The sequence below is a fragment of the Aquarana catesbeiana genome, linkage group LG13 (genome assembly GCF_042186555.1).
Source record: "Aquarana catesbeiana isolate 2022-GZ linkage group LG13, ASM4218655v1, whole genome shotgun sequence".
NCBI lineage: Eukaryota > Metazoa > Chordata > Amphibia > Anura > Ranidae > Aquarana > Aquarana catesbeiana.
In genome coordinates this window covers 229306217-229318561 of record NC_133336.1, presented here as the reverse complement: position 1 = coordinate 229318561, position 12345 = coordinate 229306217, and the positions used below count along the sequence as shown (strand labels likewise).

At 41.8% G+C, this 12345-nt stretch overlaps 1 protein-coding gene across 1 annotated transcript in view; it reads right to left on the bottom strand.

Moving 5' to 3' along the window:
- Window positions 1-10950, bottom strand: part of LOC141116686 (Fc receptor-like protein 6) — a 32986-nt gene extending 22036 nt beyond the window's left edge. Inside the window, exons 1-2 of the mRNA XM_073609077.1 lie at window positions 10944-10950; window positions 6551-6832 (exon numbers count right to left, since the gene is read on the bottom strand). Of these exons, the coding sequence (XP_073465178.1) occupies window positions 6551-6832; window positions 10944-10950 (289 nt within the window). The remainder of the gene's footprint in view (window positions 1-6550; window positions 6833-10943) is intronic.
- Between the last annotated feature and the right edge of the window lie 1395 nt (window positions 10951-12345).

The window sequence follows — 12345 nt, the reverse complement described above, 5'->3', positions numbered from 1 at the left end:
TCAGTTTATTATTCTTTTTAGTTCTCTTTGAAGCCTTAGAATGGGTGTCTCTGTAAGTCATTTAATCTGTTACCATGGCAACAGGACAGAGTCATTGAAGTTTGACAGGAACTGTTGTTTTATCCAAGGATGCCAAAGTTTTTCAAATTTTGGAATTTGATTTTGATCGATGGCTACCATCTTAGCATGGGACATTGTATTATTCATTCTGTGAATTGTTTCTGCTAGTACCAATGTAGGAGATTTCCATGCCTTGGCCACTGTTTGTTTTGCAGCCGTTATTAGTTGGATCATAAGTTTGAATTGAGAGAGTGTTAACCATTCCGGTTTTAGATTAAGTAAAGTTAAATATGGATCTGGTTGTATTATTTTTTTAAATATTTTAGATGCAATCACGAAGACTTCCTTCCAGAAGGTTTGGATTACTGGGCACGTCCACCATATGTGTAAATATGTGCCTATTTCTGGGCATCCTCGAAAACAAAGAGTTGAGGTATTAGGTGAATATTTTGCCACTCTAGCGGGTACAAGGTACCAGCGAGTTAGGACTTTATAATTTGTCTCCAGTGCTAAGATGTTGGGTGAAGATGACTTAGATGTGAGCCATATGTTAGACCAGTCCGTGTCTTCTAAAGTTCGTCCCAGGTCCTCCTCCCACCTCTGAACGTAAGAGGGTCTATTAAGATTTGCTACTCCATATAATTGATTATAAAGTGATGAAATTGTACCTTTAGCAAATGGATCTTTTGTGCAGATTGATTCAAAAATGGATAATTGGGATAATGGTGTATCCCCCTTTAGGAATGGTGTATAGAAATTTTTGATTTGGAGATATCTAAATATCTCAGAGTTTGGTAGATCATATTTTTCTCTAAGCGATGGGAATGAAAGGAATGATTTAGATGCTATGAAGTCATTTAGTGTCTGAATGCCTGATGTTGTCCAAGCTTTAAAAGAATTTGGGTAGATCCATGCCGGATAAAAGGCCGGATTTCTGATAAAAGAAAGGAGAGGATTGTGTGGAGATTGTAACTGATATTTGGTTTTTAGTTTATCCCAGAGAGATAAGAAGTGTTTAGTTATGGGATTATGAATTTTAAAGCGGTCTTTAGGATCAAGCCATAATAAATTTGATATTAATAGAGGGTCATTTTCTGAAGCCTCTATAAATACCCATAATGGGATTTCCTGTTTTGCATGGTATTTGGACAGACTGGCCAAATGTGCTGCTCTGTAGTAGTTAGTAAAATTAGGGTATCCCAGGCCTCCTTTATTTTTGGGAAGATGTAGTGTGTGTATAGGTATACGTGGTTTAGAAGAGCCCCATATAAACGAAGTTGCTCTTTTTTGTACTATTCTCAAAAAATAGGAAGGAATTGGAATAGGGAGGACTCTGAATAGATAAAGCAATTTGGGTAGAATAGTCATTTTGATTGCATTAATCTTTCCTATCCAGGATAAAGGAAGTTGCGACCATTGTTTTATTAGATTTGTGATCTGTCTTAATACAGGAGGATAATTGGTTGAGAATAAGTCAGAATGAGATGCTGTTAAATGAATTCCAAGATATGGGATTGATTTTTCTGCCCATGTGAATGGGAGTGCAGCCCTAGCCGGGATCAATTCCATGTTTGTGAGTGAAATATTAAGCACTAGGCATTTCTTAGGATTAATCATAAGGCCGGATAGGGCTGCAAATCCATCAAGAGCTGGTATTAAGTTAGGACCAGAGACCTGTGGTGATGATAGAAAAAGTAATATATCGTCTGCAAATATACATAATTTGTGTGTAATACCTCCTACTTCAATGCCAGTTAGTTTGGTTTGTTCTGATGTATTGGGCCATGGGTTCGAGTATAAGGGCAAATAATAAGGGAGATAATGGGCAACCCTGTCGGGTACCTCTTTCGATATTAAAGGCTTCAGATTTGTATCCAGCATATTTTATATAGGCTTTGGGTTTATTATATAATGCTTTGATCCATGTTAAAAAGTGGGGTCCAAAACCCCATGTTTGTAATGAATATTGCATATATTGCCAGGATACTGTGTCAAATGCCCTCTTAATATCGAGAGATAGAAAACATAAAGGGATTTTCTGTTTTTTAGCAATATGTGCCAATAACACTGCCCTGCGTATATTATCACCTGCCTGTCTATTTGGCATGAAGCCTACTTGATCTCTATGTATTAATTTTCCTATAATGCTATTGAGGCGTTTTGCTATTATTTTTGCTAATAATTTAATATCGAGGTTTAACAGAGAGATAGGCCGATAATTCACACAGGAAGTATCATCAGAAAGGGGTTTTGGGATCATACAAACAATTGCCATTAGTGTTTCTTGCCGAAAAGAATGTCCATCTAGAAGTTTGTTAAAAGTTTCAGTGAGAATGGGAGAGAGTATTTCTGAGAATGTTTTATAGTATAAAGCCGAGTAGCCGTCTGGGCCTGGTCTTTTGTTAAGTTTTAGGTCTTTTATGGCGTTAGCAACTTCATCTATAGTTATAGGCTCATCCAAACTGCTTTTTTGATTCTGAGATAACTCAGGTAAGGTTATTTTTGAGAAGAAGGATTCAGCCTCTGTAGGATTAAATTCATTGTTTGTCTTGTATAAAGTTGCGAGATGTGAGTGAAATTTATGGACTATTTTAACTGGATTACAAGTGTAAACATTTTTTGATAATTTCAAACGTATTGGTTTGAAAGATTTGTTAGTTGAATTTAATGCCCGAGCCAAATATGTACCTGGTTTGTTTGTATTCATGTAGAAATTGTGTTTGGAGCGTTTGAGGGATTTATCAACTGACTCAGTGAGAAATAGATCGTATTCCAATCTAGATTTTTCCAGATGAGATTTTATACTCTGAGATGGATTATCTTGAAATGATATGTAGGCTGCATTAAAATTGAGTTCTAGTTTTTTTGCTAGATTTTTGCATTCCCGTTTAAATAGTGCCATTTGTCTTTGTATTGTACCACGCAAGACAAGCTTATTAGCTTCCCACAGTGTTATTGGGGAGATGTCTGTTGTATTATTAATTGATATGTATTCCTTTAAAGCTTGTTCAATGGCCATCTGATGTAGTGGGTGTTTGAGCATTATGTCCGGTAAGTACCACGTTGGGTCATGCGCTTTTGGTATGGCTGAGGCTATAGTAGTGTATACTGCATTATGGTCAGACCACGGAATCGGAATTATATCTGATGCAATAATTTCTGGTATCATTCCTATTGTTAGAAAAATATGATCTATTCTGGTGAAGGTTTGATGAGGGTGCGAGAAATAAGTGAATTTCTTTTTCATTGGGTTACTTTCTCTCCATGAATCTACCAGATTGTATTTGGAAAGAAGTTGAGAAAAAGGTAATCTAGAGGTTATTTTGGATGGTGTAAAAGGTGATTTATCTAGAAATGGGAGGAGGACCTGGTTCGAATCCCCACACATTATCACTGTTCCTATTTTGTGTGTATTAATCACTTGTAATATATGTGAGAGGAATGGTGTAGGTTGTTTGTTAGGAGCGTAGTAGGAAATCACCGTGATTGCTGTATCCATTATATAACCCATGAGTATCAGGTATCTACCTTCTGGGTCTTTAATTTCTGATGATAAGGTGAATGGTGTGGATCGGTGAAATGCAATTAGAGTTCCCCTTTGCTTGGTACAGGCAGAAGCCGTGTAAATTTGTTGATAAAAAGGAGAAATATATTTTGGAGTAGAATCTTTGGTGAAGTGTGTTTCTTGGAGGCATACTATGTGAGCCTTCTTGTTATGGAAAGTACGGAAGGCTTTGGTCCTTTTTTGAGGGACATTTATTCCCTGAACATTCAGGGAAAGTATATTCAGTGGTGCCATGGCAACAGATCAAATAGTTTTGACTTACTTTTTGTTATGCAGAGCTGACTGCGCAGATCAACCTGTGTGGACTGAAGAGATGAATAGATAGAAAAGAAACCAGTGAATTCTGGAGTAAAGAGTAAACAAAAAACATATGAGATTAGATGATACATTGTATAAATTATTTTTTGCAAGTAATCACAATTTACCCGTGAAAGAGAATAAATATCTCTCTCAGGGGAATAAGTGCCTTCGTCACACTCCCACATAATATGGTTGGGAGAATGAGGAGGGCTAATGGGGGTACACGGATCTTCCGCTTACAGGAGAGAAGTGCTATGTCAAAAGACATCAAAATGATGTTTCATTAATTGGAGTGCAGAATATAGTTTTTGTTGAAATTATTTATTCCAGGGTGGTTGTATATGGTTAGTCTTGCTCTAGGCTAAATAATTCAGTTAGAAAGGTACTGTTAATAACTTTGGTATTGATGAAGATAGTTGAATTATTTAGGGATTTTAACCCTTTTAGAGTAAACAATTACATATTTTATTCATACGTAACTGTTTAGATATGTTAACTCATAAAATTGAGGTTGTATTGCTTCAGATTAGAATAAACAAAAACATAATTCTAGGAACTAGTAAGGTAATAATATATTTGTTTTAAGAAAAGAAAGAAAAAGCTTCCATTACTTCTGGATTATTGAACATATTTGTCCTAAAAAGTAATAAATCTATTGTTATTACCTGATAATATATAACTGAACAAGAATTTCCTTATTTCACTTATATATTCTAAGGCTATATGAATCAGAAGTAATAAGAAATATAACTGGAATGTAACATGATCCCACACAGTGTGTGACTATCAGAATGCAGTTACATTCAGTTATAAATATAGGTTTTTTATAGAGAACCATCTCTTAGTATAATAAATGAAGAGATATCAGGAATTAGGATGTCAGTCCATTGAATCTTCTTGGTCCATGGATGATGTGGCATAAGGCCTCTTTTGTGAGAATGATGATTCCCATTTTGTTCTGAAATTTTCTGGGTGCTGCCTGAAGGTGAAGATGATGCCATTCTTCTGCGTGTGGGAGAGTTGCTGCTTGTGGGTTCTGTCAGATTTAATTTTAAAAGGGTTTGTTGTAGTTCATCTGCTGATCTGCTTCTGTAAATTGTACCTTGGTAGTTAAATCTGACTGAAAAGGGGAAGCCCCATTGATACATAATGTTGTGGCGTTGCAGTTCCATTAGTTGGGGTTTCATGGATCGTCTTTTAGTAATAGTAAGTTGGGATAGGTCAGCAAAAATTTGATAATTGTGTCCTTGAAAATTAAGTTCTTTTTTTCTCTTGCAGCAATTAGTATTTGTTCTTTCGTTCTGTAATAATGAAATTTTGTGATTATATCACGTGGGGGTCCATCTTTCTTTTTGGCTGTGAGGGCTCTGTGTACTCTGTCCAGTTCTAAACGTTCAATAGGGATATCTGGCTTTAGTTCTTGTAATAGAGCAGTAATAGTAGATTGCAGGTCTGTCACAGTTTCAGGTATTCCCCTTATGCGCAAGTTTGAACGTCTGGCTCTATTTTCGTAATCTTCAAGCTTAGTTTGAAGTATTAAATTCTCTTTTTTTAATTGTTCCAATTCTGTTATATTTTCTTGGGTTGTAATTTCAATTTCATCCATTTTTATTTCTTAGGCTGCGGTGCGGTTTCCCAGCTCTCTTATTTCTTTGGTTAGGCTTTTTGTTATTTGGTCTGAGGTTTGTTTTAAAGCCTTATGAAGCATCTTTTCAAATTGTAATAATATTACTGGGGATACTGAGGAGTCTTGTGGAGAAGTTTGTGAGAGGATTTGTTCTGTATCTGACTCAAATGGAGAGTCTTGCTGTGACATTTTCTGTCTGTGAGAGCGCCCTGATGCTGTATATTGTGAGGTGACTGGAGCTGCTTTAGTTGCAGTGAGTGCCTGTGAGCTCTTTGTGAGGTGATTTTTATTTCTGCCACGGTTTCCTCCCAGTACCATATTTCCTGCCCAAACTTTCACAGTTTGTTCCCTGGGGCAAAAAGGTTCAAATGGATACCTTTTGAGCCTGCAGGCTCCGCTTTGTCCTTCTCTTCTCTCCTCAGCGGTGTGGAGCTCTAACAATGCATGTCTGCTCCGCTAGGCTCCGCCTCCTGCCCCCCCTTTTTACATTTTTTTAACAAAATTTAAAAACTGCAGAGGTGATCAAATACCACCAAAAGAAAGCTCTATTTGTGGTGAAAAAATGATAAAAATTTCATTTGGGTACAGTGTTGTATGACCGCGCAATTGTCATTCAAAGTGCGTCAGCGCTGAAAGCTGAAAATTGGTCTGGATAGGAGGGGGGTTTAAGTGCCCTGTAAGCAAGTGGTTAAGACCGTGAGGGGGGCTGAATTGCGATAACAATTTTTTAACGATTAATCGTGCAATCCTAGTTCATTGTTTGCTGGGCATCCCATAAATCCCTTTACCCTATCCAAGTTGTTATCCCCTATAAAAAAACAACAAAAACAAGTTTCGGGACTGACTTCTTGTGTCTGGCTGCAAAAGTAAAGTGTGTGTTGCCTGGCTGTACAGGAATGGGAGAGTCGGTCACCAGTGGCCCCTATAGGGTGGTGCTACACTAGTAAAGTCATTTACAATTGGACATAACTAATTAAGGCCTAATTTCATATACTCACCATGTATCTGGATATAGAGCCCATCACTCATCTTCCTCACAGTGTCAGACCTCGTCCTCACTTCACAGGTATAATTCCCAGAATCCTCCAGCTGAGATGACCGCACTCTGTATGTATCAGATACATTGTATCCCCGCACAGTCCGTCCATCTCTGTAGAAGGCAAAGTGCAGCTTTGTGCCGCCTCTGAGCGGATCCAGTCTGGTTTCACATCTCACCGTCATCTTATCTCCTTCTATTACCCTGGACGGGGTCACTTTTATTTCCGGAGGAGAAAAGAGCTCTGGAAGAAGAAAGGATGACAATGATAAATTGATGGATTTCATTTCTCATTGTTGGAGTATCCAGGAGTTGGCTCGTCCCACCATATTCCATCTATGACTCAATATCACTTTCAGGTAGACTGACCTTTAACCACTTGCGCTCCCAAAGATTTTTTTTTTTCAAATAACAGTTTTTATTAAACGTATAGGCATACATATACATTGAGCAATAGTGTTGCTTATAATTAAGTGCAATAGATAAACAGTCAATGCTATAGACATTGAGCTTCCGATGATAATCATCCAGGTACATTAGTGGTATAATATCTTCCATACCATCTGAAGTTTTCAACCAACAAATAACATTATTAAACTGAGAATGTATTATCATTTTACAGAGAGAAGGAAAATAAAGTAGGAAAAGAGAAAAGAGGGATGGAAGGGGGAAGGGGAGGTGGGGGGGGGGGGGGTCTAGCCGCAGACCTAGGGCGGGTCCTCTCGTTTATGCCATTCCTCCCAGACCATGTCATGGGCCTCCATTCTGTTTTGTATCCTGGCTGTCATTTTCTCCATTAGCTCTATGTCTTTTATTCTGGTATAGAGGTCTGCTCGGGAGGGTGGAATCTGTTTCTTCCAGTAGAGGGCCACCAGGCATCTCGCTGCTGTGAGAACATGGCCTAATAGTTTCCTAGAGTGTCGAGATATACGTAGCCCAGACACACCGAGGAGAAACAGTTTCGGGACTTTGGGGACCTGGACGCCCAGTAGGCGATTCAGCAATAATTGTGTTTCCGTCCGCTCCCAAAGATTTTACCCCCCTTCATGACCAGACCATTTTTTGATATTCTACACTGCACTACTTAAACTGACAATTGCGCGGTCATCGCACTGCAACTGCACATCTCACTTGCGCTGCCATTCATTCACATCTGCTCATTTCCGAACATGCAGTAACCCGCACAGAAAAAGCATGCTTTGCTGCGTGTTTTGGGAACGCTCTGCAAACGTGCATTGCATTTTGGTCGCCATAATGGCACGCTAACCGCGTTTGGGGGATCATTAACAATTAGGCTGCATTCATAGTTACATAGTTTTATAGTAGGTAAGTAAGGTTGAATAAAGACAATAGTCCATCCAGTTCAACCTGTGTAGGTGTACGTGTGTCAGTGTCTAGAATTATTTCCCATATCCCTGTATGTTGTGTTCATTAAGATGCACATCCAAGAGTCTTTTAAAAATATCCATACTCCTCGCTGCCACCACCCATTGTGGAAGAGAGTTAAACATTCCTATCGCCCTGACAGTGAAAAAACCCCTACGCAGCTTAAAGAGGAGGTCCAGCCCCCCACAAAAAATGAAAAGTCAGCAGCTACAAATTCTGCAGCTGCAGAATTTTAGGTTACTCGCGGGGGGACCCTAGCAACCTACCTGGAATTGACTACAACTCTAGGGAATTTACCCACATCAGGATGGAGATACTATCAAATGACAGGCTTCTTTAATAAGATGAAACCATTATTAAGATCATTAAACTCAATTACGGTGTTTGTGGGCCAGTGTGTGCACCTGAGGGATGCCAGACATCTGTTGTCTCAGATGTACAGACTGATACTCGGCGCCCAAAAGAGTCCAGTCCTATACTTTATTAGGGAATGGGAAAGAGAACTAAATAAGGACCTGTCAGACGCACAAATTAAAAAAATGATTAAATCAACTTACTCAACATCCATAAATTCGTATGTTCAGGAAATGGCCTATAAATTCATGACAAGGTGGTATAGGACACCAGTAAGATTAAATCAGATGTACCCAGCGGCAGATGCCCGGTGTTGGAGAGGGTGTGAGCAAAGGGCTACATTTCTCCATCTGTGGTGGGAATGCCCCAGGATTAAAACATTTTGGGTAGCAATTGCACCATGGATTGAAAAATTGACCCCTAGACCCAGGGCCGGATTTCCCACAAGGCCACTGAGGCCAGGCCTTGGGGCGGCAGTGGTGCAGGGGCGGGACTAACATCATTCGGAGCTCTGTATGAGCAGGGTGGGGATGAGGATAAACAAGCGCCGGTGTTCTGACTAGAAAGTTCCCCCGGCGGATAAGGACCCCCCTGTACTGCGCAGGCGCAGCACTTGCGCAGTACGAGCGACCAAGGAGCCGCCGAAAATAGCCGAAGCTGAAAACCTTCAATCAGCTGTACACAGTGCCTGCGCCCTGAGTCCAGGTTCAAGCCCCACCATCCAAGTGGACCTAGAGGTAGAATAAAAAAGTGCCGTGTACAGCTGATTTACAACTATTTGGCTTCGGCTATTTCTGCCGGCTAGTACTGCACAAGCGATGCGCCTGCGCAGTACAGGGGGGTCCTTATCCGCCGAGGGGAACTTTCTCGGCAAAACACCGGTGTTCTGACTAGAAAGGGGAGCAGGGGGCGGAGTCTGTGTGGGCAGCTGCGGGAGGAGCATCTTCTCCCCCAGGCAGGAAGACTTGTACAGTGTGGAGAGGAGATCTAGAATAGCTCTTTCCCTCTGGCTCCGGCGCTCCACAGCCTCCGGCATCCTGTCACAGTGATATAGTGGGAGGGTGGAAAGCCAGCTTGTGCAGGAGTCGGGCTGTGTTCTGTCTCCACTGTCCTCCTAACCCCTCCCTCACTGCACTGCTTGTCCAATCCAATACTCCGCCTCCCATTTGTGCCTGCCCACACTCCACCCACATGCATGCAATGCACTGTACTGTGCTGTGAGGGAAGCTCTGTTTTCAAACAATAGCTGCCACAGCCCCGGGGAAGACCAGCCTGAGAGGGAGAGCATAATTGGTGAGTGAGACCCCCAGAATAACCCCCCTCTCTGTTCCCACCCCTTTGTGTTATGCACCTTCCTCCTCCCCCCTCTCTTGCTCATCACCTTCTTCTCTCTCTCCCCCCTAGGCTAGAGCCTAGCCTGCCTGTATACCTGTATATAGAGAGGGTGTATATAGAGGGGTGTATATAAAGGGGTGTATATGGAGGTGATAGAGGGATGTATCTAGAGGGGTGTATATAGAGATGATAGAGGGGTGTATATAGAGATGATAGAGGGATGTATATAGAGATGATAGAGGGGGGAGTATATAGAGATGATAGAGGGATGTATATAGAGATGATAGAGGGGGGAGTATATAGAGATGATAGAGGGATGTATATAGAGATGATAGAGGGGTGTATATAGAGATGATAGAGGGGGAGTATATAGAAATTATAGAGGGGTGTATATAGAGGGATGTATATAGAGGGATGTATATAGAGATGATAGAGGGGTGTATATAGAGATGATAGAGGGGGGAGTATATAGAGATGATAGAGGGGGGAGTATATAGAAATTATAGAGGGGTGTATATAGAGATGAGGGAGGGGGAGTATATAGAGATGATAGAGGGGGGAGTATATAGAAATTATAGAGGGGTGTATATAGAGATGATAGAGGGGGGAGTATATAGAGATGATAGAGGGGGGAGTATATAAAAATTATAGAGGGGTGTATATAGAGATGATAGAGGGGGGAGTATATAGAAATTATAGAGGGGTGTATATAGAGGAATGTATATAGAGGGGTGTATATAGAGATGATAGAGGGGGAGTATATAGACATTTTAGAGGGGTGTATATAGAGATGATAGAGGGGGGAGTATATAGAAATTATAGAGGGGTGTATATAGTGATGATAGAGGGGGGAGTATATAGAAATTATAGAGGGGTGTATATAGAGATTATAGAGGGGGGAGTATATAGAAATTATAGAGGGGTGTATGTAGAGATGATAGAGGGGGGAGTATATAGAAATTATAGAGGGGTGTATATAGAGGGATGTATATAGAGGGGTGTATATAGAGATGATAGAGCAGGGAGTATATAGAAATTATAGAGGGGTGTATATAGATGTGATAGAGGGGGGAGTATATAGAAATTATAGAGGGGTGTATATAGTGATGATAGAGGGGGGAGTATATAGTGGAGATATGAGGAGGGATTATAAATGTAAAGTGGATGGGGCGTGGCCGAACGGGCTCTAAGATGGACGTGTAATCCTGGAGCTCCGTTCGCCTCAGAGATAATCCACAGCCATCAGAGCTTTCCAGCACTCCTAACGACATCGGAACTACCTTCCATTAGGTCGGGGCCCGCTGCACTCATCGGGGATGACCAGACGCCGCAAGAATCCACAACAGCCGCAGAAAATGACGAGTTACTACGCGGCTCGCGGCCCTTAAAATGGCGGCGGTATGGCAGATGACAGGCCGGAGCTTAGGCCCGAATCGCACGGCGGCAGACAAGGTCTAGTATCTGTCCCTATCCGCTCCCCGAACCCACCCAGTGTATCGTCCTCCAGCCCATCCAGCCCTTCCACAAGAAGCCCGGCCAAATCGAAGCCGCGGAGGGACTCCCCGATCAGACAGGGAGGCGCGCAGGGTATGGAGGTAAGCGGGCCTCATAGTAATCCACTACACCAGAGCAGCAGTGAAGGGGATCCTATCAGGGAATTCCCCACCGTAGACCGGCCGGTCTCAGATACATTACTAAAAGATATGCTCCTGTCACTACGCTCCTCATTACAAGCAGACATGGTCAGGGGGATAACAGAGTGCCAGAGAGAAGTACAGGCCATAGGACAGAGGGTACATCTGGTAGAAAACAAGATGGAGGAATACACCTCAGCATACAATGTGATGGTGGAGGTCCACACAGCCCAAGGGGAAGACATCACGTGGTTAAAAGACAAAATGGCCGACCTAGAAGACAGGTCCAGGAGGAACAACCTCAAACTGAGAGAAATTCCGGAAGATATTCCCCCTAACCAGCTCCTACAATATGCCCAGACCCTATTCTCCACACTGGTGCCCGATGCATCAGCACATGACCTGCTGGTGGACAGGATACATAGAGTCCCTAAGCCGTCATTTCTCCCTGCTGATATACCTAGGGAGGTCCTGCTCAGAATGCACTTCTACCATGTTAAAGACCGGGTACTCCAAGCCTCACGCAAACAGGAGAACATCCCCCAGCAGTATGTGAACATCAGACTGCTCCCAGACCTCTCCAGACACCATCTGCAGCGCCGCCGCAATTTGCTAACGGTCACAAAAGCATTGAGGGACCAAAAAATCCTCCATAAGTGGAAGTACCCAGCCACTCTATCTATTACCCACAAGGGGGTCACCGTCTCCATATCCACTTTGGAAGAAGGGCTCACAGCCCTAAAAAGATGGAACATCATTGCGGATCAGCCTACACTCCAGGCACACCCAGCTGAGCCATCCTTCCTCCAAAATGATTGGCAGGTAGTGTCCTACAAAAGATCTAGCAAGAAGCCCACGGGTGGAAGCTCGTAAAAGCAACACAAGTATATACAGGTTTATCTCCAGGGCTGAGTTTCTGATCTAGAACCTCTCCCGTACCCCTACAACACCAATAGCAGCTACGACTGCACGAGGATCAATTGTGAGATCCATTTCTTATGCTATTCATGTTAACTTTTAGTTTGGTTTACAGTTTTTTTTTATCCCC